This window comes from Pristiophorus japonicus, chromosome 5 (genome assembly GCF_044704955.1).
Source record: "Pristiophorus japonicus isolate sPriJap1 chromosome 5, sPriJap1.hap1, whole genome shotgun sequence".
In the NCBI taxonomy this organism is placed as follows: Eukaryota; Metazoa; Chordata; class Chondrichthyes; family Pristiophoridae; genus Pristiophorus; species Pristiophorus japonicus.
Genome location: NC_091981.1, coordinates 279,648,257 through 279,672,240, shown reverse-complemented (window position 1 = coordinate 279,672,240; position 23,984 = coordinate 279,648,257). Strand labels below are relative to the sequence as shown.

The 23,984-nt window shown below is 47.9% G+C and overlaps 1 protein-coding gene across 1 annotated transcript in view; it reads right to left on the bottom strand.

Annotated features, from left to right (window-relative positions):
• The window catches only part of acvr2ba (activin A receptor type 2Ba), a 229,877-nt gene that overhangs the window by 5,228 nt on the left and 200,665 nt on the right, over positions 1-23,984 (bottom strand). The window contains exon 8 of the mRNA XM_070880119.1: positions 3,450-3,564. Coding sequence (XP_070736220.1) covers positions 3,450-3,564 — 115 coding nt within the window. The remainder of the gene's footprint in view (positions 1-3,449; positions 3,565-23,984) is intronic.

The window sequence follows — 23,984 nt, the reverse complement described above, 5'->3', positions numbered from 1 at the left end:
ATGGATAGAGGATTGGCTAACAAACAGAAAACAGAGAGTCGGGATAAATGGTTCATTTTCAGGTTGGCAATCAGTAGCTAGTGGGGTGCCGCAGGGATGAGTGCTGGGACCGCAACTATTTCCAATCTATTTTAACGACCTGGAAGAAGGGACCAAGTGTAATGTAGCCAAGTTTGCTGATGATACAAAGATGGGAGGAAAAGAAATGTGTGATGAGGACACAGAACATCTGCAGAAGGACATAGACAGGCTAAGTGAGTGAGCAAAAATTTGGCAGATGGAGGATAATGTTGGAAAGTGTGAGGTCATGCACTTTGGCAGAAAAAAAAATCAAAGAGCAAGTTATTATTTAAATGGAGAAAGATTGCAAAGTGCTGCAATTCAGCGGGACCTGGGGGTACTTGTGCATGAAACACAAAAGGATAGTATGCAGATACAGCAAGTGATCAGGAAGGCCAATGGAATCTTGGCCTTTATTGCAAAGGGAATGGATTATAAAAGCAGGGAAGTCTTGCTACAGTTATATAGGATATTTGGTGAGGCCACACCTGGAATACTGCATACATTTTTGGTTTCCATATTTCCGAAAGGATATACTTGCTTTGGAGGCAGTTCAGAGATGGTTCACTAGGTTGATTCTGGAGATGAGGGGGCTGACTTATGAGGAAAGGTCGAGTCGGTTGGGCCTCTATTCATTGGAATTCAGAAGAATGAGGGGTAATTTTATACGTTTCGATAAGATCATGAGGGGTCTTGACAAGGTGGATGCAGAGAGGATGTTTCCACTGATAGGGGAGACTAGAACTAGAGGGCATGATCTTAGAATAAGGGGCCACCCATTTAAAACTGAGATGAGGAGAAATTTCTTCTCTGAGGGTTGTAAATCTATGGAATTTGCTGCCTCAGAGAGCTGTGGAGACTGGGACATTGAATAAATTTAAAACAGAAATGGAGTTTCTTAACCGATAAGGGAATAAAGGGTTATGGGGAGCGGGCGGGGAAGTGGACCAGAGTCCATGATCGGATCAGCCATGATCTTATTAAATGGCGGAGCAGGCTCGAGGGGCAGTATGGTCTACTCCTGCTCCTATTTCTTATGTTCTTATGTAATCTACTCAATCTCTCCTCATAGGACAATCCCCCCATCCCAGGAATCAGTCTCCCTCTTTAGCAAGTAAATCCTTCCTTAGGTAAGGATAGTCCAGGAAAGTCACCTGTGTAGAAACAGCAGAGGATAAAGTATTTGTACTAGAGGAAGTGAGGGCTGTCTTGTCCAATATGTGCCAGCTGCGGTTCTTCTGAAAAGGTGGTCACTTAGCAGCACAGAAGCCTGGTGGTCTGAACAATGTGCATTCTCGGTTCTCTGTCTTTGACATCCCTCTTTCTCACTGTAATACAGCATCTTGCAGATCTCCCTTCCTCACCCCCTCACCTTTGGCTTACCACATGACTCAACATGTGCATGATACACCAACAAATCAAAGAAAGCTACGTACAGCATCTTTAATCGGGTAAACCGCAAACCAGGCAACAAGGGGTCTAGATTGAGCCGTGACCCAAACCTATCGCGACAGACCCCCTTCACGCCTGACCACGCAGCTTGCCAGCGCTGGACGCGTCATAGATTTTGTTTTAAACTGGCCCTGCCCTGCCCTGCGGGCATGCAGTGAGCTGGGCTGCGATCAAACCACTGGACCAGCAAGTGGGGAGCCAGTGCTGTGCGGCCGAACAGATAAACAGAACCTGCAACACGGCTCAACTCTGGAGTTCCAAAATGCCCCGTTTAGCTTCAAAGACACGGAGCAGAGAATGCGCATTGTTCAGACCACCAGGCTTCTGTGCTGCTAAGTGACCACCTTTTCAAAAGAACCGCAGCTGACACATATCGGACAAGGCAGCCCTCACTGCCTCGAGTACACGTACTTTATCCTCTGCTGTTTCTACACAAGATGACTTTACGGGGCTGGACTGAATTGCGTGGCAGCTGCATTGGAAAGTGACAGGTCCCCACATCCAGGCTCCTCCAGTATTTATCACGCCTTTAGTATCTGGCTGCAACTCCTCGTTTCTTTCACCAGCCCAGTTGCCTTTTCCTTTTCTGAAGCAGATGGATGGGATGTTGCAGTCAGAGCTAAGGGGTGGGGCGCGAGTCGCTGCTTCCAGGTCCCATACAGATGCCTGGTTTCTTTTTGCACTGCGGGGACACTGAGATTCCCATTATACAGGAGCGAAAGTATTAATCACAATGTCACTGCACCTATTCACCAGTCTCACCACGGGGGTTTCGAACAATGCATCCCTTCCACGCTCTTCCATCACAAGCCCGCAACCACGAAGAGCTTGGTGTGAGGGGGAGGGGTTAATGTGACTGCCATATGGTCGATGAAAAAAGACCCTCCATATTCAATGGGTATCAGTGAAGGAGAATGAAAACATAAAAAGGGGGAGCGGAGGGGATTTAGTCAAAATTAAAGATCCCCATTGCAAAGGACAGTCAATACACACCCCAAGTGTTTCTCTTTTCACTTATCTAATTATCTTTGTAAGGATACTCCAAAGATATCATAGAATCATAGAAAATGACGAGACAGGAAGCCATTCAGCCCAAAGAGCTACCCAGCCTAATCCCACCTTCCAGCACTAGTTCTGTAGCCCTGCAGGTTACAGCTTTAAGTGCACATCCAAGTAGCTTTTAAATATGGTGAGGGTTTCTGCCTCTACCACCCTTTCAGGCAGTGAGTTCCAGACCCCCATCACCCTCTGGGTGAAGCTTCCTTATCTCCCCTCTAATCCTTTTCCCAACTACTTTAAATATATGGCCTCTGGTTATTGACCGCTCTGCTAAGGGAAACAGGACCTTCCTATTCACTCTATCTAGGCCCCTCATAATTTTATACACCTCAATTAAATCTCCCCTCCAAGGAAAACAACCCCAGCCTATCCAATCTTTCCTCATAGCTAAAGTTTTCCAGTCCTGGCAACATCCTTGTAAATCTCCTCTGTACCCTCTCTAGTGCAATCACATCCTTCCTGTAATGTGGTGACCAGAACTGCATGCAGTACTCCAGCTGTGGCCTAACTAGTGTTGTATACAGTTCAAGTATAAATTCCCTGCTCTTGTATTCTATGCTCGGCTAATAAAGGAAAGCATTCCGTATGCCTTTTTAACTACATAGCGACCTGTCCTGCTACCTTTAAGGATCAGTGGACATACACTCCAAGGTCCCTCTGTTACTCTATATTACTGCTAGTGATGATTTAATGCCTCTATTTCCTGCTCTTGTTCCCTTTACTAACATGGCTGCACTCCCGTAAGAAACTCGCAAAGGTTTGACCCCCAAGACGAGAAACAAGGATCCCGATTTCGATGCTGACATTTGACCCATTTAACTACGCGAGCCGCCTGACAGCATCCCGACAGCCAAAGTCCCTTGTGGCGTTTGTATTACCTGTCCGTGCGTGTCCCCAGGAGGCTTTCCGGGTTCGAACCTGACCGCCAGTCCGAAGTCGGCTATGCACGCCGATAGATCGGTCTTCAGTAGCACGTTCTTGCTTTTAAAATCCCTGCAATTAAAAAAAAAAGGGAAGAGGCAGGCTTTAAGGCAATCCTCCACACTCCTCGCAGCTCGCACAGCATTGCACTCTGCATCATAGAATGGTTACAGCACAGGAGGCCGCCATTCGGCCCATCGAGCCCGTGCCGGCTCTCTGCAAGAGCACCTCAGCTAGTCCCACTCCCCCGCCCTTTCTCCGTAGCCCAGCAATTTCTTTTCCTTCAGGTACTTATCCAATTCCCTTTTGAAAGCCAATGATTGAATCTGCCTCCACCACCCTTTCAGGCCGTGCATTCCAGATCCTAACCACTCGCTGCGTAAAAAAAGTTTTTCCTCATGTCGCCTTTGGTTCTTCTGCCAATCACCTTAACTCTGTGTCCTCTGGTTCTTGACCCTTCCGCCAATGGGAACAGTTTCTCTCTATCTACTCTGTCCGGAGCCCTCATGATTTTAAAACACCTCTATCAAACCTCTTCTCAACCTTCTCTGCTCTAAGAACAATCCCAGTTTCTCCAGTCTAACCATGCAACCTAGGAGACACAATGCGAAGCAAGAAAACGCGACACCATTACTAACGCAGCCATCAGCACCTTAAACTGAGCTCTTCGACCAAGTGCAGCTTCAAATTGTGATCTTTCCTAGAATGGCGCTGACCACCTTGGCCAAAAGCATGAACCCCGAGAGGAGACGTACAGGCAACGACAAAGGATCTACATTTATAGATAAACATCTCCAAGGTGCTTTACAAGAGGCGAGAGAGAATGAAAAGGGACCCTGCGCCAAAGGAGGAGGGTGACCAAAAACTTGGCTTTACACAGAAGGGTCCTGAAGGATGAGGAGGTGCAGAGCAGAGAGAATTCAAGAAGAGTGGGATCTAGGCAGCTGAAGGCACAGCTGCCAAGGGTTGAGGCAAAAGGAACCGGGGGGGAGGGGTGTCACAAGAGGCTGGAGTCAGAGAAACAGAGAGGAGGTGGGGGGAAGAGGAGCTGGAGAGGTCACAAATTACAAAGGCGGGCTGGGCTGTGGAGTGATTTAAACACAAGGTTGAAAATCCGAGTCATTTCTGGTAGTGGGGTTTTGGGGGGGGGGGGGGGGTGGGGGAGGCGGTAGACAGACTGGATGTTAATACATGTTAGCGAGGACTTTGGGCAATTGGAGCTTGGTGTGTGAGATAGGATATGGTCAGCAGAGGTACTGATGAGCTGAACATGAGCATGTCATCAAGAAGACATCCTGTGATTGGGGAACTGCTTTGTCAAACGGAGCACGTGGACTGGAAAATAGGGACGGCAGCTCAGGCACTGCCGGGAGATCCAGAGAGGAAAACATTGATGAAAGCACCTCATACTTTACGTGGCCAGTTAGTCACAAACCTATATATCTGATGGTCTCTCCAGCAAACAACCATCGAGCATTGCAGCCCAGCAGTTGTTTGATAATTTGTGTATAAAATTTTAAAACTGCCATAATCTATCAACTCATCTTCCCTCCTCCTCCCTGTCCACTTTGCTATTCATTTACTTCTCCCTCTCAGTCCCCAAATCCACAATTGGTACCCAGGAATCTATCAAAAACACACCATACACCTGCCCAGCAGGGGGCAGTATATTCCCTGCTCCCTTAACATTTGAGGCTCGACCTAATCTGTCTGTCCATCCACCCCCACCCACCCCAACCGCATTCACAAGGGCAAGCACCCTCCCTCCCTAAACAGAGCCTTTGATGATATAAATGAGATGGGATGTATGGGATGTCCAAGCCAGGCAAAAAGGGCCCAAGAAACATGAATTCTCAGGGATAGACTGTATTCAATACACTGTGTTCAAGGAGGACATTTGAAAGGCATTTGCCAATCATTATGAGGGAGTCACTGGACATTGGGGAGACACCGGCAGGTCAGAAACTGGTCAACATGGTACCAGTACTCAAGTGTGACAAATCAAACATGGCCAACTACAGATCCATTACTGTTACTTGAATTTTATCTAAAATAATAAAATCGATTAAACTGGAAAATTATCTATACAATAGTAACCTAGTTAGCTTCACTCAGCGTGGATTCAGAAAGGGGAGATCACAAGAATATAAGAATTAGGAACAGGAGTAGGAGTAGGAGTAGGCCCGATGGCCCTTCGAGCCTGCTCTGCCATTCAATAAGATCATGGATGATCATCGACCTCAACTCCACTTTCCCGCCCGATCTCCATATCCCTTGATTTCCTTAGAGTCCAAAAATCTATCTCTCTCAGCCTTGAATATATTCAGAGACTCAGCATCCACAGCATGCTTGGCCAAACATAAGAACATAAGAAATAGGAGCAGGAGTAAGCCACTTAGCCCCTTGAGCCTGCTTCGCCATTCAATAAGATCATGGATGATCTGTTCTTGGCCTCAACTACACTTCCCATTACTCTTGACTCCCCCATTGTTCAAAAATCTGTCTATCTCCGCCTTGAATATATTCAATGCTCAGCCTCCACAGCTCTCTGGGGCAGAAAATTCCAAACTCCTCGATTTCTTTGAGAAAGTAACAGAACCAAATAGACTGGGCCCTACAATGTTTCTTCGGATACTTCAGCAAGAGCCACATGAAAGGCTGTCAAACTCAAAGCTGTAGGGATTTAGGGTGAAACTTGGATAATGGATAATAAATTTGATGAATGATAGGAAGCAATCTGTACTTGTTCGAGGAGTTGAGTTGGAGTGGGAGCAGTGCTGAGTGCGGTGTCCCAAGGATTGGTGTTGGGACCACTACTGTCTCTAATGACTTGGACTCGCTATAAACCCATCAAATTTGCATGTGGTTTGAAACTAAGTGGAGCAGTGAAATTGGGAGCAAGCCACGGAAATTACAGAATGAGTGGCAATAGGAACAGGAGAAGGCCATTCAGCCCCTCGAGCCTGTTCCACCACTCAATTAGATCATGGCTGAGCAGGCCTGGGAGCGAAAGGAGCAGCGTGGTGGTGTACCACTCCAGGGAGCAGCACGTGCTGGAGCAGGAGAGCAACGGCAGTGAAAAGGCACGTCACCAAGGTCCAGGTCGGTGATTGGAGCGTGGGCAGGTACTGCAGGAGAGGCGAGAGATTGTAGAGGGATGTGATCGGGGCCCAGGAGAGGCGTGAGTTCGGGGCCCAGGAGAGGCGTGAGTTCGGGGCCCAGGGGGCAGCACGGGCCAGCCCACACTGCGATATGTGTGCGCACTAGGTCCGTGCAGCAGAGCAGGTTTCCAGTCGTCTTGGTTAACCCTTGCCACTGGACCAAGACCTAGCTCTGTCAAGCCCGTGTGGTGGCTGGTGTGCAACGGCCACCAAACGTTAAAAAAATCCACGCACAGGCATCTTCCACCCTTCAACATGTAGTTCGGGACCTGGAATTCTAGGTCCTTCATTGAAACACCGATGAACTTTTTGACGTGGAAGCAAGTCATCCTCGATTCGAGGGACTACCTATGCTGATGATGATGATGATGGCTGAGCTGTATCTGAACGCCATTTAACTGCCTTGGTTCATAACCCTGAATATGCTTGCCTAACAAAGATCTACCAATCTCATAATTTTCAATTGACCCACAGCCTTGATGGCTTTTTGAGGGAGAGGTCTAGATTTCCACTACCTTTTGTGTGAAGAAATGCTTCCTGACATCACCCCTGAATGACCTGGCTTTAATTTTAAGGTTATGACCCCTTGGTCTGGACTCCACAGGGGAAGATGACATTTATTGGCGCAGATGTATTCCATGCATGGTGTTGAAACAGTGGAGGAGGTGGTTAGAAAATGACCCGAGTAGACTCAATGATATCCAATAAATACAGAGAAGCAATGAGCAAAGCTGATTGAGTGGACAGCAAAAGCAGTCAGCTACAAGGCTCTGAGAAGGTGGTTTGTTGTGTGACCAGTTTTGGTCACTGAGACACAAGTGAGATATCCAAGTGCTGGATGCCATGTAGAGAAGGGCCATGTAGAGAAGGTCTGAGCTATGAAAGGAGACAGCTGAGAAGTCTTAGAGATATACAAGATTGGAAATAGCAAGGTCAGGATAAATCCAGAAAGTTACTGCAAACTAAACTGCAAGATCAGGATGGGGGCCACAGGTTCCAACTAGTAACGGGTAAATTTAGAACCAACATCAGGACGCTTTTCTTCACGCAGGGATCACGACGTGGAATGGACTTCCACAAAGAGTAACGGAGGAGAAAACCCTTGAAGCATTTCAGAGCCAAGTGGATGAACCAAATATCCTTCCTCATCCGTAATTATCTTGTTATTTAAAGTAGGCTTAGAGGTTTGATAGAAGTGTTTAAAATCATGAAGGGTTTACGATAAGAGTAAATAAAGAGAAGCTGAAGGATCACTAACAAGAGGACACAGGGTTGAGGTGATTGCCAAAAGAACCAGAGGCGACATGAGGAAAAACTTTTTTATGCCGAGTGGTTAGGATCTGGAGGTGGGTACAGGTTCAATAGTAGCCTTCAAAAAGGTAATTGGATAAATACTTGTAGGAAAAGCTGCAGGGATATGGGAAAAGAGCAGGGGAGTGGGGCTAACTGGATTGTCCACAAGGGAGCCAGCGCAGAATCGATGGGCCGAACGGCCTCCTTCTGTGCTGTGGCATTCTACAATTCTGTGAAAGTGGTATTACCACTAGCAATGCCCAGCAGCCTGGCAGCGGTGCCAAACTTGCTGGACGAGGAATTATAAACGAGAGCTCACACCTTACCGCTCAAGCCACTGCATTAAACCTCGGCCAGTTTGCCCTGCAGAAATTCTCGGCCGTGAAGATCATGCTTTTGAAAATGATTCACGGATAGTTATAGCGTTCTCAGAGGTACAAGACGGGACAAGGGCAGCTGCTAGCGAACCAGAATTCCAGCCACAAAAGGGTAGAACCCCCCCCCCACTTATAGCGTCGACTGCGCAGGGCCGATCTGCAGGCAACAGCAACACCGCCTGAACAGAACTGCAAGCGCCAGTCAATTCTCCTCTCCTTTCTGCCAATTAAAAGACATGTAACATCCATATTCATGAGGCTTTTGAGGTCAAGTTTCGTCTGTGGGAAATTTCAGCTCTGTGCTTAAACACTTCCCAAAATGAAGTCTAACCTTTTGCTGCGCATCTGTAAATAGTGCAATTACGTTTCAGGCCAGAAGGGCCAGATGGCTTTGCTAACTGCATCGGGCATTACAATCACATCGCCCGCAAGGTATTTAATCATGCCACTGAGAAAGAGCATGGAGCAAGGCCTGTATTACATAATTAACAAAGGCAGGCAGGGTTATTCTTGAACAGCAACCCTCCCTCCCGAATAGATGGGAAGAGAAATGATCAACCATGTTGACAATCAGTTTTGCATTCTGGCCATGTGCTGGCGTCAGCTGAAAGGCTTGTTGCAGATAATAGGACAGATGAACATTTTGACCCTCTCCGATAAAGTAACAAATTCTAATTAGAATCTATACTGCTCACCTAAGCTGTTTCTCCCCCGCCCCCCACAATCTAGCTCTATCTGCTCGGGCTAATTGAGATGCTATTTTAAACTCCATTACCCCCACTGTTCGTCTGCGTAAATGGAAAAAGAAAATCACAGAGCAAGCTCGCTGTGACACGGTAGCCCCCAGAACATAGATAACAGCATCTCGGTCACACAGATTCACTGAACCTTTCCTAAGCCCAGAGAAACGGGAAATAAGCCACCACGATTTAAATGCAGTTTGCTGCTAACAATTTCACTTTCCTTGGCCATCGACAGACTCTTGCAGCAGCAAATGGACGGTGGCAACTACAAAGTGCAGTATTCAGGACTCTTATGCCAACAGCAACAGATCCCCGGGAAAGGTATCGTTATTCCAGTCCGGAAAGAGTCACAAACTTGAGGTTCAATTGTCGCTCCATTTTCTAAATTCCAGGTAATAGCATGTTGGACCGTGGTTTGAGTCACCTGATCTAATATCTCATCCTTTACAAAATCTCGACCGACATTCCCAGTATCTTCTTTCTGTAAAGCGCTTTGGGACAAGCCTGAGGTTGTGAAAGCAAAGACAGACAGACTTGCATTTCTTTAGCGCCTTTCACGACCACCGGACATCGCAAAGCACTTTACTGCCAATAAACTACTTTTTTTTTGAAGTGTAGTCACTGCTGTAATGTAGGAAACGCAGCCCACAAACAGCAATGTGGTAATGAGCAGATAATCTATTTTTGTTACGTGGATTGAGGGATAAATGTTGTCCAGGACACCTGGGCTAACTCCCCTGCTCTTCTTCGAAATAGTGCCATGGGATCTTTTACGTCCACCTGAGAGAGCAGTCGGGGCCTCGGGTTAACTTCTCATCTGAAAGACGGCACCTCCGACAGTGCAGCACTCCCTCAGCACTGCACTGGAAGGTCAGCCTGGATTTATTTTGTGCCATATGTGCAAGTTCTTTCTTTGGTTTGTGTAAATTTTATTATTTGATTACGCTCCTGTCTCAACCACTTCTCTCTTTCTAGAAATGCATCCAGTTGCCTCCTTGAATATATAAATGCAAGTTCCTTCTTTGAACGCATTTACACTGCCTCCCCGAGTAACTCTCACTATGGGACGACTAAGCTAGTTGTTCCACTTCATGTGCTGTTGGGGAGGAGTTAAACTAATATGGCAGGGGGATGGGAACCTATGCAGGGAGACAGAGGGAAATAAAATGGAGTCAGAAGCAAAAGATAGAAAGGAGAATAGTAAAAGTGGAGAGCAGAGAAACCCAAGACAAAAAACAAAAAGGGCCAAATTACACCAAAATTCTAAAGGGGCAAAGTGTGTTAGAAAGACAAGCCTGAAGGCTCTGTGCCTCAATGCGAGGAATATTCGGAATAAGGTGGACGAATTAACTGCGCAGATAGCAGTTAACGGGTATGATGTCATTGGCATCACGAAGACATGGCTCAGGGTGACCAAGGCTGGGAACTCAACATCCAAGGGTATTCAGCATTTAGAAAGGATAGACAGAAAGGAAAAGGAGGCGGGGTGGCATTGCTGGTTAGAGAGGAAATTAATGCAATAGTAAGGAGGGACATTAGCCTAGGTGATGTAGAATCGGTAAAGGTGGAATTCCAAAGGGCAGAAAACGCTAGTGGGAGTTGTGTACAGACCACCAAACAGTAGTAGTGAGGTTGGGGACAGCATCAAACAAGAAATAAGGGGTGTGTACAATAAAGGTACAGCAGTTATCATGGGCGACTTTAATCTACATATTGATTGGGCTAACCAAACTGGTAGCAATGCGGTGGAGGAGGATTTCCTGGAGTGTATTCGGGATGGTTTTCTAGACCAATATGTCGAGGAACCAACTAGAGAGCTGGCCATCCTAGACTGGGTGATGTGTAATGAGAAGGGACTAATTAGCAATCTTGTTGTGCGAGGCCCCTTGGGGAAGAGTGACCATAATATGGTAGAATTCTTTATTAAGATGGAGAGTGACACAGTTAATTCAGAAACTAGGGTCCTGAACTTAAGGAAAGGTAACTTCGATGGTATGAGGCGTGAATTGGCTAGAATAGACGGGCAAAGGATACTTAAAGGATTGACGGTGGATAAGCAATGGCAAACATTTAAAGATCACATGGATGAACTTCAGCAATTGTACATCCTTGTCTGGAGTAAAAATAAAACGGGGAAGGTGGCTCAACCATGGCTAACAAGGAAAATTTAGGATAGTGTTAAAGCCAAGGAAGATGCATATAATTTGGCTAGAAATCTGAGGACTGGGAGAAATTTAGAATTCAAGGCCCCAAGTTTCGCCATGATTTGCTCCTGATTTTTAGGAGCAACTGGTGTAGAACGGAGTATCTTAGAAATCGGAATTCTCGCCATTTAGTTTGCTCCAGTTCTAGTCAGTTAGAACAGTTTCACTTTGGAACAGAATTTTTTTTTTCAAAAGGGGGCGTGTCCGGCCACTTACGCCTGTTTTCAAAGTTTTGTCAGTGAAAACTTGCTCCAAACTAACTTAGAATGGAGTAAGTGAAGATTTTTGTACGCTCGAAAAAACTTTGTCTACACTTTAGAAAATCAGGCGTAGGTTACAAATCAGGCGTAGGGAATGGTTGGGGGGGGTGCAGTTTAAAGGGAAGTTTACAAACATTAAACACTTCAGTTTTACAAATAAAGAGCCATCATCAATAATAAATGATAAAAACATCAATAAATCAACCAATAAATCAATCAAAAAAAATTAATAAGAAATAATTTTTTTTTTTTAAATCAATAAATAAAACATTTTCTACTTACCGACTGCAGCACCGGGAGCCCTCCAACAGCGTGCTGGGATGCCCCCCACCCAGTGTGTCTCTGTCAGTGTCTCTATCTCTCTGTCTGTCTGTGTGTGTCTCATTCTCTGTCTGTCAGTGTCTGTGTTTCTGACAGCGAGGGGAGGGGGAGGGGGGTAGAGTAAGAGAAGGGGGAGCAGAGGGGGGGAGAGGAGGAGAAGGGGGGGGAGAGGAGGAGGAGAAGGGGGGGGAGGGGGGGGAGGAGGAGAAGGGGGGGAGGAGGAGAAGGGGGGGAGGAGGAGATGGGGGGGAGGAAGGAGATGGGGGAAGGGAGAAGGGGGGAAAGGAGATGGGGGGGGAAAGGAGATGGGGGGGGAAAGGAGATGGGGGGGGAAAGGAGATGGGGGGGGAAAGGAGATGGGGGGGAAAGGAGATGGGGGGGAAAGGAGATGGGGGGGAAAGGAGATGGGGGGGAAAGGAGATGGGGGGGGAAAGGAGATGGGGGGGGAAAGGAGATGGGGGGGGAAAGGAGATGGGGGGGAAAGGAGATGGGGGGGGAAAGGAGATGGGGGGGAAAGGAGATGGGGGGGAAAGGAGATGGGGGGGGAAAGGAGATGGGGGGGGAAAGGAGATGGGGGGGGAAAGGAGATGGGGGGGAAAGGAGATGGGGGGGAAAGGAGATGGGGGGGGAAAGGAGATGGGGGGGAAAGGAGATGGGGGGGGAAAGGAGATGGGGGGGGAGAGGAGATGGGGGGGGGAGGAGATGGGGGGGAAGGAGATGGGGGGGGAAAGGAGATGGGGGGGGGAAAGGAGATGGGGGGGGGGAAAGGAGATGGGGGGGGGAAAGGAGATGGGGAGGGGAAAGGAGATGGGGGAGGGGGAAAGGAGATGGGGGATGGGGGAGGGAAAGGAGATGGGGGAGGGAAAGGAGATGGGGGAGGAAGGAGATGGATGGGGAGGGAAAGGAGATGGGGGAGGGAAAGGAGATGGGGGAGGGAAAGGAGATGGGGGAGGGAAAGGAGATGGGGGAGGGAAAAAGGAAGGGGAGGGAAAGGAGATGGGGGAGGGAAAGGAGATGGGGGAGGGAAAGGAGATGGGGGAGGGAAAGGAGATGGGGGAGGGAAAGGAGATGGGGGAAGGGAAAGGAGATGGGGGAGGGAAAGGAGATGGGGGAGGGAAAGGAGATGGGGGAGGGAAAGGAGATGGGGGAGGGAAAGGAGAGGGGGAGGAAGTGGAGATGGGAGGGAAAGGAGATGGGGGAGGGAAAGGAGATGGGGGAGGGAAAGGAGATGGGGGGGGAAAGGAGATGGGGGGGAAAGGAGATGGGGGGGGGGGAAAGGAGATGGGGGGGGGAAAGGAGATGGGGGGGGGGAGGAGATGGGGGGGGGGGGAAAAGAGGGGGAGGGAGGCTGAATGGGCCGGGCCCGAGACTTGGCAGAGCCCATCTCCAGCACCAGATTTACAGGTAGGTGGCGTTGGGTCGGGTCGTGCGCGCGGGTCGGGTCGGGGGTTGGTGGGAGGTCGCTCGGTTTGGTTCGGGTCGCGGGGAGGGAGGGAGAGGGAGGTCAGGTCGAGTCCAGTCTGGGGGGGAGGGGGGAGGAGAAAAGCAGGAGTCGGGTCCAGTCCAGAGGCGGGAAGCGGAAGTCGAGTCGGGAGGAAGCAGGAGCTGGGCGTGGGAGGAGCCTTATTCAAGCAGCCCCAATGAGGCCATTCGGCCAGGGCTAGGGGCTACATGCTTCAGCCCCTCCCCCACAGTTTTGGGCGCCTGGAGCTACTGCACATGCGCGCCCACTGTAGCGCGCATGTGCAGAGGTCCCGGCACTGTTTTCAGCACAGGGACCTGGCTCCGCCTCCGATAGCTCGTGCTGCGCTGCGCCGCGCCGAGCTGCAAACGACCTGCAGGGAGCTGGAGAATTTGGAAGTTTTATTTAGGCGCACTTTATGGCGCGAGAAACGGGTGTCCAGATTGGGACTGCGCCGTTCTAGGCGCGGCTCGAAACTTGGGCACCAACAGAGGAAGATTATAAATATGTGAAGAGAAAAAGATTAGTGAAGACAAACGTAGGTCCCTTGTAGTCGGATTCAGGTGAATTTATAATGGGGAATAAAGAAATGGCAGACCAATTGAACAAATACTTCAGTTCTGTCTTCAGAAAGGAAGCCACAAATAATCTTCCGATTATACTAGGGGAGAGTAGGTGTAGTGAGAAGGAGGAACTGAAGGATATCCTTATTAGGCAGGAAATTGTGTTAGGGAAATTGATGGGATTGAAGGCCGATAAATCCCCGGGGCCTGATAGTCTGCATCCCAGAGTACTGAAGGAAGCGGCCCTAGAAATAGTGGATGCACTGGTGATCATTTTCCAACAGTCAATCGACTCTAGATCAGTTTCTATGGACTGGAGGGTAGCTAATGTAACAGCACTTTTTAAAAAAAGGAGGGAGAGAAAATGGGTAATTATAGACCGGTTAGCCTGACATCAGTAGTGGGGAAAATGTTGGAATCAATCATTAGGATGAAATAGCAGCGCATTTGGAAAGTAGTGACAGGATTGGACCAAGTCAGCATGGATTTATGAAACGGAAATCATGCTTGACAAATCTTCTGGAATTTTTTGAGGATGTAACTAGCAGAGTAGACAATGGAGAACCAGTGGATGTGGTGTATTTGGACTTTCAAAAGGCTTTTGACAAGGTCCCGCACAAGAGATTGGTGTGCAAAATCAAAGCGTATGGTATTGGGGGTAATGTACTGACGTGGATAGGGAACTGGTTGGCAGACAGGAAGCAGAGAGTCGGGATAAACGGGTCCTTTTCAGAATGGCAGGCAGTGACTAGTGGAGTGCCGCAGGGCTCAGTGCTGGAACCCCAGCTCTTTACAATATACATTAACGATTTAGATGAACTGGGTGGCGGTGTGAGCTGTGAGGAGGACGCTAAGAGGCTGCAGGGTGACTTGGACAGGTTAGGTGAGTGGGCAAATGCATGGCAGATGCAGTATAATGTGGATAAATGTGAGGTTATCCATTTTGGGGGCAAAAACACGAAGGCAGATTATCTGGATGGCAGCAGATTAGGAAAAGGGGAGGTGCAACGAGACCTGGGTGTCATGGTACATCAGTCACTGAAAGTGGGAATGGAGGTACAGCAGGCGGTGAAGAAGGCAAATGGTATGTTGGCCTTCATAGCTAGGGGATTTGAGTATAGGAGCAGGGAGGTCTTACTGCAGTTGTACAGAGCCTTAGTAAGGCCTCACCTGAAATGTACAGTTTTGGTCTCCTAATCTGAGGAAGGACGTTCTTGCTATTGAGGGAGTGCAGCAAAGGTTCACCAGTCTGATTCCAGGGATGGCTGGGACTATCATATGAGGAGAGACTGGATCAACTGAGCCTTTATTCACTGGAGTTTAGAAGGATGAGAGGGGATCTCATAGAAACATATAAGATCCTGATGGGACTGGACAGGTTAGATGCGGGAAGAATGCTCCCGATGTTGGGGAAGTCCAGAACCAGGGGACATAGTCTTAGGATAAGGGGTAGGCCATTTAGGACTGAGATGAGGAGAAACTTCTTCACCCAGAGAGTTGTTAACCTGTGGAATTCCCTGCCGCAGAGAGTTGTTGATGCCATTTCATTGGATATATTCAAGAGGGAGTTAGATATGGCCCTTACGGCTAAGGGCATCAAGGAGTATGGAGTGAAAGCAGGAAAGGGGTACTGAGGGAATGATCAGCTATGATCTTATTGAGGATATAACAAGCATGGTGGATAGAGGTATACCGATGGATGTGGTGTATGTAGATTTCCACAAGGCACTTGATAAGGTGCCACACAAAAGGTTACTGCAGAAGATAAAGGTACATGGAGTCAGAGGAAATGTATTAGCATGGATAGAGAATTGGCTGGTTAAGAGAAAGTAGAGAGTCGGGATAAATGGGTCCTTTTCGGGTTGGAAATCTGTGGTTAGTGGTGTGCCACAGGGATCGGTGCTGGGACCACAACTGTTTACAATATACATAGATGACCTGGAAGAGGGGACAGAGTGTAGTGTAACAAAATTTGAAGATGACACAAAGATTAGTGGGAAAGCGGGTTGTGTAGAGGACACAGAGAGGCTGCAAAGAGATTGAGATAGGTTAAGCAAGTGGGCTAAGGTTTGGCAGATGGAATACAATGTCGGAAAATGTGAGGTCATCCACCATTGGGAAAAAAAAACAGTAAAAGGGAATATTATTTGAATGGGGAGAAATTATAACATGCTGCGGTGCAGAGGGAGCTGGGGGCCCTTGTGCATGAATCCCAAAAAGTTAGTTTGCAGGTGCAGCAGGTAATCAGGAAGGCGAATGGAATGTTGGCCTTCATTGCGAGAGGGATGGAGTACAAAAGCAGGGAGGTCCTGCTGCAACTGTACAGGGTATTGGTGAGGCCGCACCTGGAGTATTGCGTGTAGTTTTGGTCACCTTACTTAAGGAAGGATATACTAGCTTTGGAGGGGGTACAGAGACGATTCACTGGGCTGATTCCAGAGATGAGAGGGTTACCTTATGATGATAGATTGAGTAGACTGGGTCATTACTTGTTCGAGTTCAGAAGGATCTATAAGGGGTGATCTTATAGAAATATTTAAAATAATGAAAGGGATAGACAAGATAGAGGCAGAGAGGTTGTTTCCACTGGTCGAGGAGCCTAGAACTAGGGGGCACAGCCTCAAAATACGGGGGAGCCAATTTAAAACCGAGTTGAGAAGGAATTTCTTCTCCCAGAGAGTTGTGAATCTGTGGAATTCTCTGCCCAGTGAAGCAGTTGAGGCTAGCTCATTGAATGTATTCAAATCACAGATCGATAAGATTTTTAACCAATAAGGGAATTAAGGGTTATGGGGAGCGGGCGGGTAAGTGGAGCTGAGTCCACGGCCAGATCTTGTTGAATGGCGGAGCAGGCTCGAGGGGCTAGATGGCCTACTCCTGTTCCTAATTCTTATGTTCTTATGTAACGGCGGTGCAGGCTCAAAGGACCGAATGGCCTGCTCCTGCACCTATTTTCTATGTTTCTATGTCCCCCTCTTCATTCCAGTTTGCTCATTTGAAAGTTAAACCAAAAGACACACACTCCTGGAGCCCGGTGAACCCTCACTCTGAACCCTCACCGTAAACAACTTGCCTGGGACAACTTGTGTCAATTCCTTTCGTAATCTCACTTTGGAACATTAATCATGGGATAATTCAGCACAGCACACTTCACCTTTAACTGGCCGCTCAGAATTGATGCACGTATAAATCGGAGGCTTTTAGGAGGGTTTTTGCAATCGGACTCTTTGTACTGTCGCGAAAAACGCAATTATAGATCATCTGTAAGTGCCTCGTGCCTTTGCACTTTGTGCCATTTTCCTTCAAGAGCAGAAACATAAATATTAACTTAGGCACCGCCACGGCACTTGTGTTTCAACAAGAGATCACTTAACCACCTAATCCCACTCGCTTGCAGTGGGGTCCCCAGTGTCACCACTGTGCAATTAAGAGAGGGAGGAACTGGACTGCAATCTAATTGATGTCACCGAGGGTGTCGAGAAGAAATATCAGGGGTCAAGAGCATTATTGTCCAAATTACTCTCAAAGGCACACGCACACACATATAATAATTACTAGTTTTATCAGCAGCACACACGGAGCCTGGGCAAGCAACTTAACCGCAGAGAAACGCAAAGCTACTCCCTCTCTCATGGGGGGAAAAATAACTGTGCTTTAATCAATAACCAACGGCAACGTGCAGAATGTTCCACTTTCTGCTTTTGCTGGGGGATTCTATTTTTCCATCATCGCGGAGCAGGTTGTTCCCTGGGACGAGAGGATTGTCCTATGAGGAGTGATTGAGTAGAATGGGCCTATACTCTCTGGCGTTTAGAAGAGTGAGAGTTGATCTTATTGAAACATACAAGATTCTGAAGGGGATTGACAAGGTAGATGCTTGAGAGGATGTTTCCTCTGGCTGGAGAGTCTAGAACTAGAGGGGGGGTCACAGTCTCAGGATAAGGGGTCGCCCATTTAGGACGGAGACGAGGAGATATTTCTTTGCTCAGAGGGTTGTGAATATTTGAAATTCTCTACCCCAAAGAGCTGTGGGGGCTGAGTCATTGAGCATATTCAAGGCTGATATAGATAGCTTTTTGGAGTCTAGGGGAAATCAAGGGATATGGAGCTTGGGCGGGAAAGTGGAGTTGAGGTCGATGATCGGCCATGAGCTCTGAATGGCAGAGCAGGCTCGAGGGGCTGTGTGGCCTACTCCTGCTCCTATTTCTTACGTTCTTATGGAGTAGGAACCATGATCAGAAGTGCCGCGAGTTAATGCAAGCTGTATCCAATTTTGCAAAATGTTGCCGGCAGTTGGAAATATCCTGTTCCCCTTATCTAAGCTGGAAAACTGCACTGCACCCACTCAAGTAACCCCTGAACAGAGGAGGGAAGGACGGTCACGGTAAGGCTATGGTGTGTAGTAATCAGAGAGGTATGAAGGGGAAAAATACACTGCAATATCTCAAATGATGATGGAAAGGCACTGGAGGTCGCTGCGCATTGCCAGGGGGAAATAGGACAGAGAGTAACCTTTCTTGTAGGGACCCTTCCTCAAACATCCTGAGGAGGAGTCTCTCTCCCACCCACAAACTTGACCTCACCGTTTCTATTCTGAGATGTTGACTGGCATTTCCTGTTTTAATTTTAGTAATCCCAGTTCAGCACTCGTTACGGACATTTGAAATGAACGGCCAGGTAAAGATCAACTGATCCCTCGAGCCTGCCCATATCTCAAGCTGGCCGGAGCACTTGGCACTTCTTCCCTCCCTCCCTGAAATACTTTAAATCTATAAAAATGCCAGAAATGTAGAGCAGGTCGATGGGTATTTGAAAGTTCTTATGAAGGGCTGTGTCTGAAATGGTATTTTAATTTTCTCCGATGGTGATAAGACTCGTTGGGCATTTCTAGAATATTTGTTTTCTTTCCCCAATTTCCAGCAATCTTTCCCTTCCAATTTTCTGAGTACACACACACATATATTTATATATTTAAAAAAATATACAATTTGTGGAATTCCTAGGAGGTGCTGACAGAGAGAAACAGCACAACATTCTGGCCCAAAATGGTGAACAAGGCACAAATGATAGAGCCTTTTTAATGATCTCAGGATGTCACAAATAAAAAAATGCTGTAATCTAGGAAACGCAGCAGCCAATTTACTCACTCACAGCAAGGTCCCACAAACAGCAATGCGCAATGACCAGATTGTTGGTTGAGGGATAAATATTGGCCAGGACACCGGGGAGAACTCCCCTGCTCTTCTTCGAAAAGTGCTGTGGGATCTTTTACACCCAAGGTAGATGTACAGTTTAACACCTCATCTGAAAAACAGCACCTACAACAGTGGAGCACTCACTCCTGTTCTGCACTGAAGTGTAGGCCTAGATTATGTGCTCAAGTCCCTGACATAGGATTTGACCAGTTAACCTTCAGACCCAGAAGCAATACTGCTACCCTCAGAAATCTTTGGTGGTAGCTTAGTAGGTCTTGAGCAAACTGTTCCTCAAGAGAGAGAATACTGCAGCACACCAGGCACATAGCATAAATATGTTGGACAAGGCCCTCCATTCCATCATCATGATCATCATAGGTAGTCGCTCGGAATCGAGGAAGACTTGCTTCCACACCTGAAGTGAGTTCTTTGGTGGCTGAACAGTCCAATACGAGAGCCACAGACCCTGTCACAGGTGGGACAGATAGTCGTCGAGGGAAGGGGTGGGTGGGGCTGGTTTGCCGCATGCTCCTTCTGCTGCCTGCGCTTGGCCTCGTCACGCTCTTTGCTTTGAGACTCGAAAAGCTCAACGCCCTCCCGGATGCACTGTCTCCACCTCGGGCGGTCTTCGGCCAGGCACTCCCAGGTGTCAGTGGTGATGTCACACTTTACCAGGGAGGCCTTAAGGGTGTCCTTGTAACGTTTCCGCTGCCCACCTTTGGCTCATTTGCCGTGAAGGAGCTCTGCATAGAGCAATTGCTCGGAGAGTCTCGTGTCTGGCATGCGAACTATGTGGCCTACCCAGCGAAGCTGATCGAGTGTGGTCAGTGTTTCCACTAGTGCATCCAATGGACATGTTGTGGTTTTGGGGGAAGAATAACTTGAACACAGATGCAACTAGCAACAGCATCCTCACAGGCGATCCCTCGAACGAGGACGACTTGCTTCCACGAGAGTTCACAGATATATCAATGAAGGACCCGACGCTCCAGTCCTGAACCCCAGTTGAGGGTGTGGAAGATGCCGGTGCGTGGATTTTTTTAACATGTGGTCACCGTTGCACACCAGCCACCACACGGGCTCGACAGAGCAAGGCCTTTATCCAGTGGCAAGGATTGAACCAGGACGACTGGAGACCAGCTCTGCTGCACGGACCTAGTGCGCACACACATATCGCAGTGTGGGCTGGCCCGTGCTGCCCCTGGGCCCTCGGCTCTTCTGGGCCCCGTACCCTCATTCGCCCACAATGTTCCAGGGCCCGGTGCTCCAGCTCTTTTTATAGCCCCGGACCCGCCGTGGTGTTCTCACACAGGTCGGGGCAGCCCACGAACAATGGTGCTGGTGAGTGGGAACTGCAATTACACTAAATCACCTCTAGGAGGCACCAATTCACTGTCCAAAAAAAAAGCATTCCATTTTCTCCACTACCCCATATAAGCAGACTTTTCTGGCAGTTTTCATGGGAAAATGGGCAAAATTACTGAACGCAATTCCTCAAAAACACCAGCCAGAATTACTTCCCATGTATAACAATGACAGAATTTTAAAGAATTAAGTCATTTGTCATTAACCGGTCGATGACCCCAATTATAAAAAGGACGGGAATCCTGGAATGCAATCCCAAAACACTGGTTACAGATCCACGGAATTATATACCCCATGTACCAGCTTCCCCACTTATATAAAAATGTCAGGAATCCTCAAAATCAACCCACAAAACGCTGGAAAAAATCCACAGAATGATATCCCAGGTCACAAAAAACAGAATGGACGTGTCATTCAGTCACTGCGTACCAGCAGCGAGCAGTGAGAAACCAGCGGCAGGTTGGGGCCGTAATAAGAGAGGAGGTGCGGCGGGCCAGGAGCAGCGCGAGCTGGAGCACAAGGGCGACGGCAGCGAAGGGTGACGTCATCGAGGTCCAGGTCGATAATTGGAGCGTGGGCAGATACAGCAGGAGCGGCGAGAGACTGTGGAGGGCTGTGATCGGGGCCCAGGGGAGGCGTGAATTCGGGGTCAGGGGCCCACACTGGGTCCGTGCAGCAGAGCTGGTCTCCAGTCGTCTTGGGTAACCCTTGCCACTGGACCAAGACCTAGCTCTGTCAAGCCCATGTGGTGGCTGGTGTGCAACGGTCACCACACGTTAAAAAAATCCACGCACAGGCATCTTCCACCCTTCAACATGTAGTTCAGGACCTGGAATATTAGGTCCTTCATTGAAACACCTGTGAACTCATCCCTTTTTGGCGTGGAAGCAAGTCATCCTCGCTTCGAGGGACTGCCGATGATGATGATGATGATGACCAGCAGCCCAGTGCCAAATGAAATCTTCCCAAATGCAAGACCTTGTTATTGGGGAAAATATAGGCCATTTTAGGTAAAGAGGGGGGGGAAAAAAACACTGAAGCAGACATTGTCTGTCTACTCGCAATACAAAATACTGGCAAGTTCAAATCTGTTCTTTTTTGTTGCACTGTAGCCATTTTAATTACAGGCAACTCTCGATTATCCGCACACGGATCCAATGGGAAACCATTGTAATGGAATTTTAAATTGCGGCCCGGGAAGGCATTGGGTTTAACTTTATAATCTCAATCACTCTAACGGAGGAATCGTTTACCCGGCATAGCCCAATCCCTGAGGGACCGGATAATCGAGAGTTGCCTGTACATTAGTTTTGACTTCAGAGGAGTTTCTGACCACATAGCCATGCCATCACCAAGACCGCCTATTTCCACCTCCGTAATATCGCCCAACCCCACTCCTGCCTCAGCTCATCCGCTGCTGAAGCCCTCATCCATGCCTTTGTTACCTCTAGACTTGACCATTCCCCCGCACTCCTGGCTGGCCTCCCACGTCCTACCCTCTGTTACCGTGAGGTCATCCAAAACTCGCAGCCCGTGTCCTAACTCGCACCAAGTCCTGCTCACCCATCACTCCTGCGCTCACTGACCGACATTGGCTGCCGGTTTGGCAACGCCTCGTTTTCAAGTCCCTCCATGTCCTTGCCCCCTCCCGATTTCTGTAATCTCCTCCAGCCCCACAACCCTCTGAGATATCTGCATTCCTCTAATTATGGCCTCTCTGAGCATCCCTGATTTTAATCAGTCCACCATTGGTGGCCGTGCCTTCAACTGCCTGGATCCCAAGCTCTGGAATTCCCTTACTAAATCTTTCCACCTCTCTTTCCTCCTTTTAGGACGCTCCTTAAAACCTACCTTTTTGACCAAGCTTTTGGTCAGCTAATATCGCACGTGGCTCGGCATCAAATTTTGATTTATAATCGCTCCTGTGAAGTGCCTTGGGGCCTTTTACGACATTAAGGGTGCTATATAAATACAAACTGTTGCTGTTAATTCGACAATGCAACATTTGTTTCATGCAAACCCCGTCAGAATTATCAGGAGTAGACCGTGGCAGGTTAATATTGGATAACGCTCTCAATTTATGACAGGATACTTGATATTTTAACCTGTTGCCAATCTCCTGCTGAGCTGACACATGAAAGAAACGTTTGCAGAAAATAGACTGATACTGTCAAAAAAAAGCCCTGTGTAATTTGAGCCCCTGGAATGCAGATCTGCCTCCTCCAGTTCACATGCTTGCAGGCACTGCGTGCAAAGCTCTTTATATTTCCTTCATTTAATGTTTCCACGCACCTGATTCTCACAGTAGAATGTGGCCCAAGGATCAGAACAGTGGCAAAGAACTGAAATTAATGTTATCATTTGAGGTTTTTAAAAAAAATTAATTTTAAAAAATGATAATCTTCACTCTTCATAAGTATCTTACTATAAAGAATGTGGAACTCGTGACCACATGGGACTGGTTGAGGCGACTCGCATAGATGCATTTAAGGGCAAATTACATAAGTACATGAGGGAGAAAGGATATTTTCAGAATAAAGGGTCGGCCATTTAGGACTGAGATGAGGAAAAATTGCTTCACTCAGAGGGTGGTGAATCTTTGGAATTCTCTGCCCCAGAGGGCTGTGGAGGCTCAGCCCTTGAGTGTATTCAAGGCAGAGATCGATAGATTTTTGGGTATTAAGGGAATCAAGGGATTATGGGGATAGTGTAGGAAAGTGGAGTTGAGGTAGAAAAGTCAATGCCGGGGCACTTAAGGACCCAGCTAAGAGAGACCTATACAGTCAGCGCCTCACAGCTAACCTGCCGTGCCTTGATGACCCCGAGACGCAGAATTCCCACAGCGCTTGGTCTGCCCTCCAGACCTCCATAACCAGTACCTACAAAGAGACGCTCGGTCACTCAACCAGGACTGGTGTGATGAGAATGATCAGGAGATCCAAGAGCTAATAGATCGCAGGAAAATCAGCCATGATCTTACTGAATGGCAGAGCAGGTTCGAGGGGCCGAATAGCCTACTCCTGCTCCTATTTATGTTCTTATGATATGCTGATAGGGCGAGTTGAAGTAAGGTGGAAGGAGGCTTGTGTGCGTAAACACCGGCATAGACCTGCTGGGCCAAATGGCCTGCTCCTGTGCCATAAATACTATACTATGTAATATACCTACTAAGCTAGGTAGCAGGCAAGCCCAGCAACCTCTAGGGCAGTAGAAATCTCAAATTCTCTCCCCCAAAAGGCTATGGATGGTGGAGAACAATTGGAGCTTTCAGGACCAAGATCGATGAGATTTTTGTTTAGGTAACAATATCAAGGGATAGGGAAAGGTGGGAAAGTGGTGTTCAGATAAAGATCCGTCATGATCAAGCTGAAAGTCGGAACAGGCTCGAGGGGCTGAATGGCCTACTCCTAGAAGTTAGGAAACGTTTTTACACAGAGGCCCCAAGTTTCGACATGATTTGCTCTTGATTTTTAGGAGCAACTGGTGTAGAACGGAGTATCTTAGAAATCGGAATTCTTGTCATTTAGTTTGCTCCAGTTCTAGTCAGT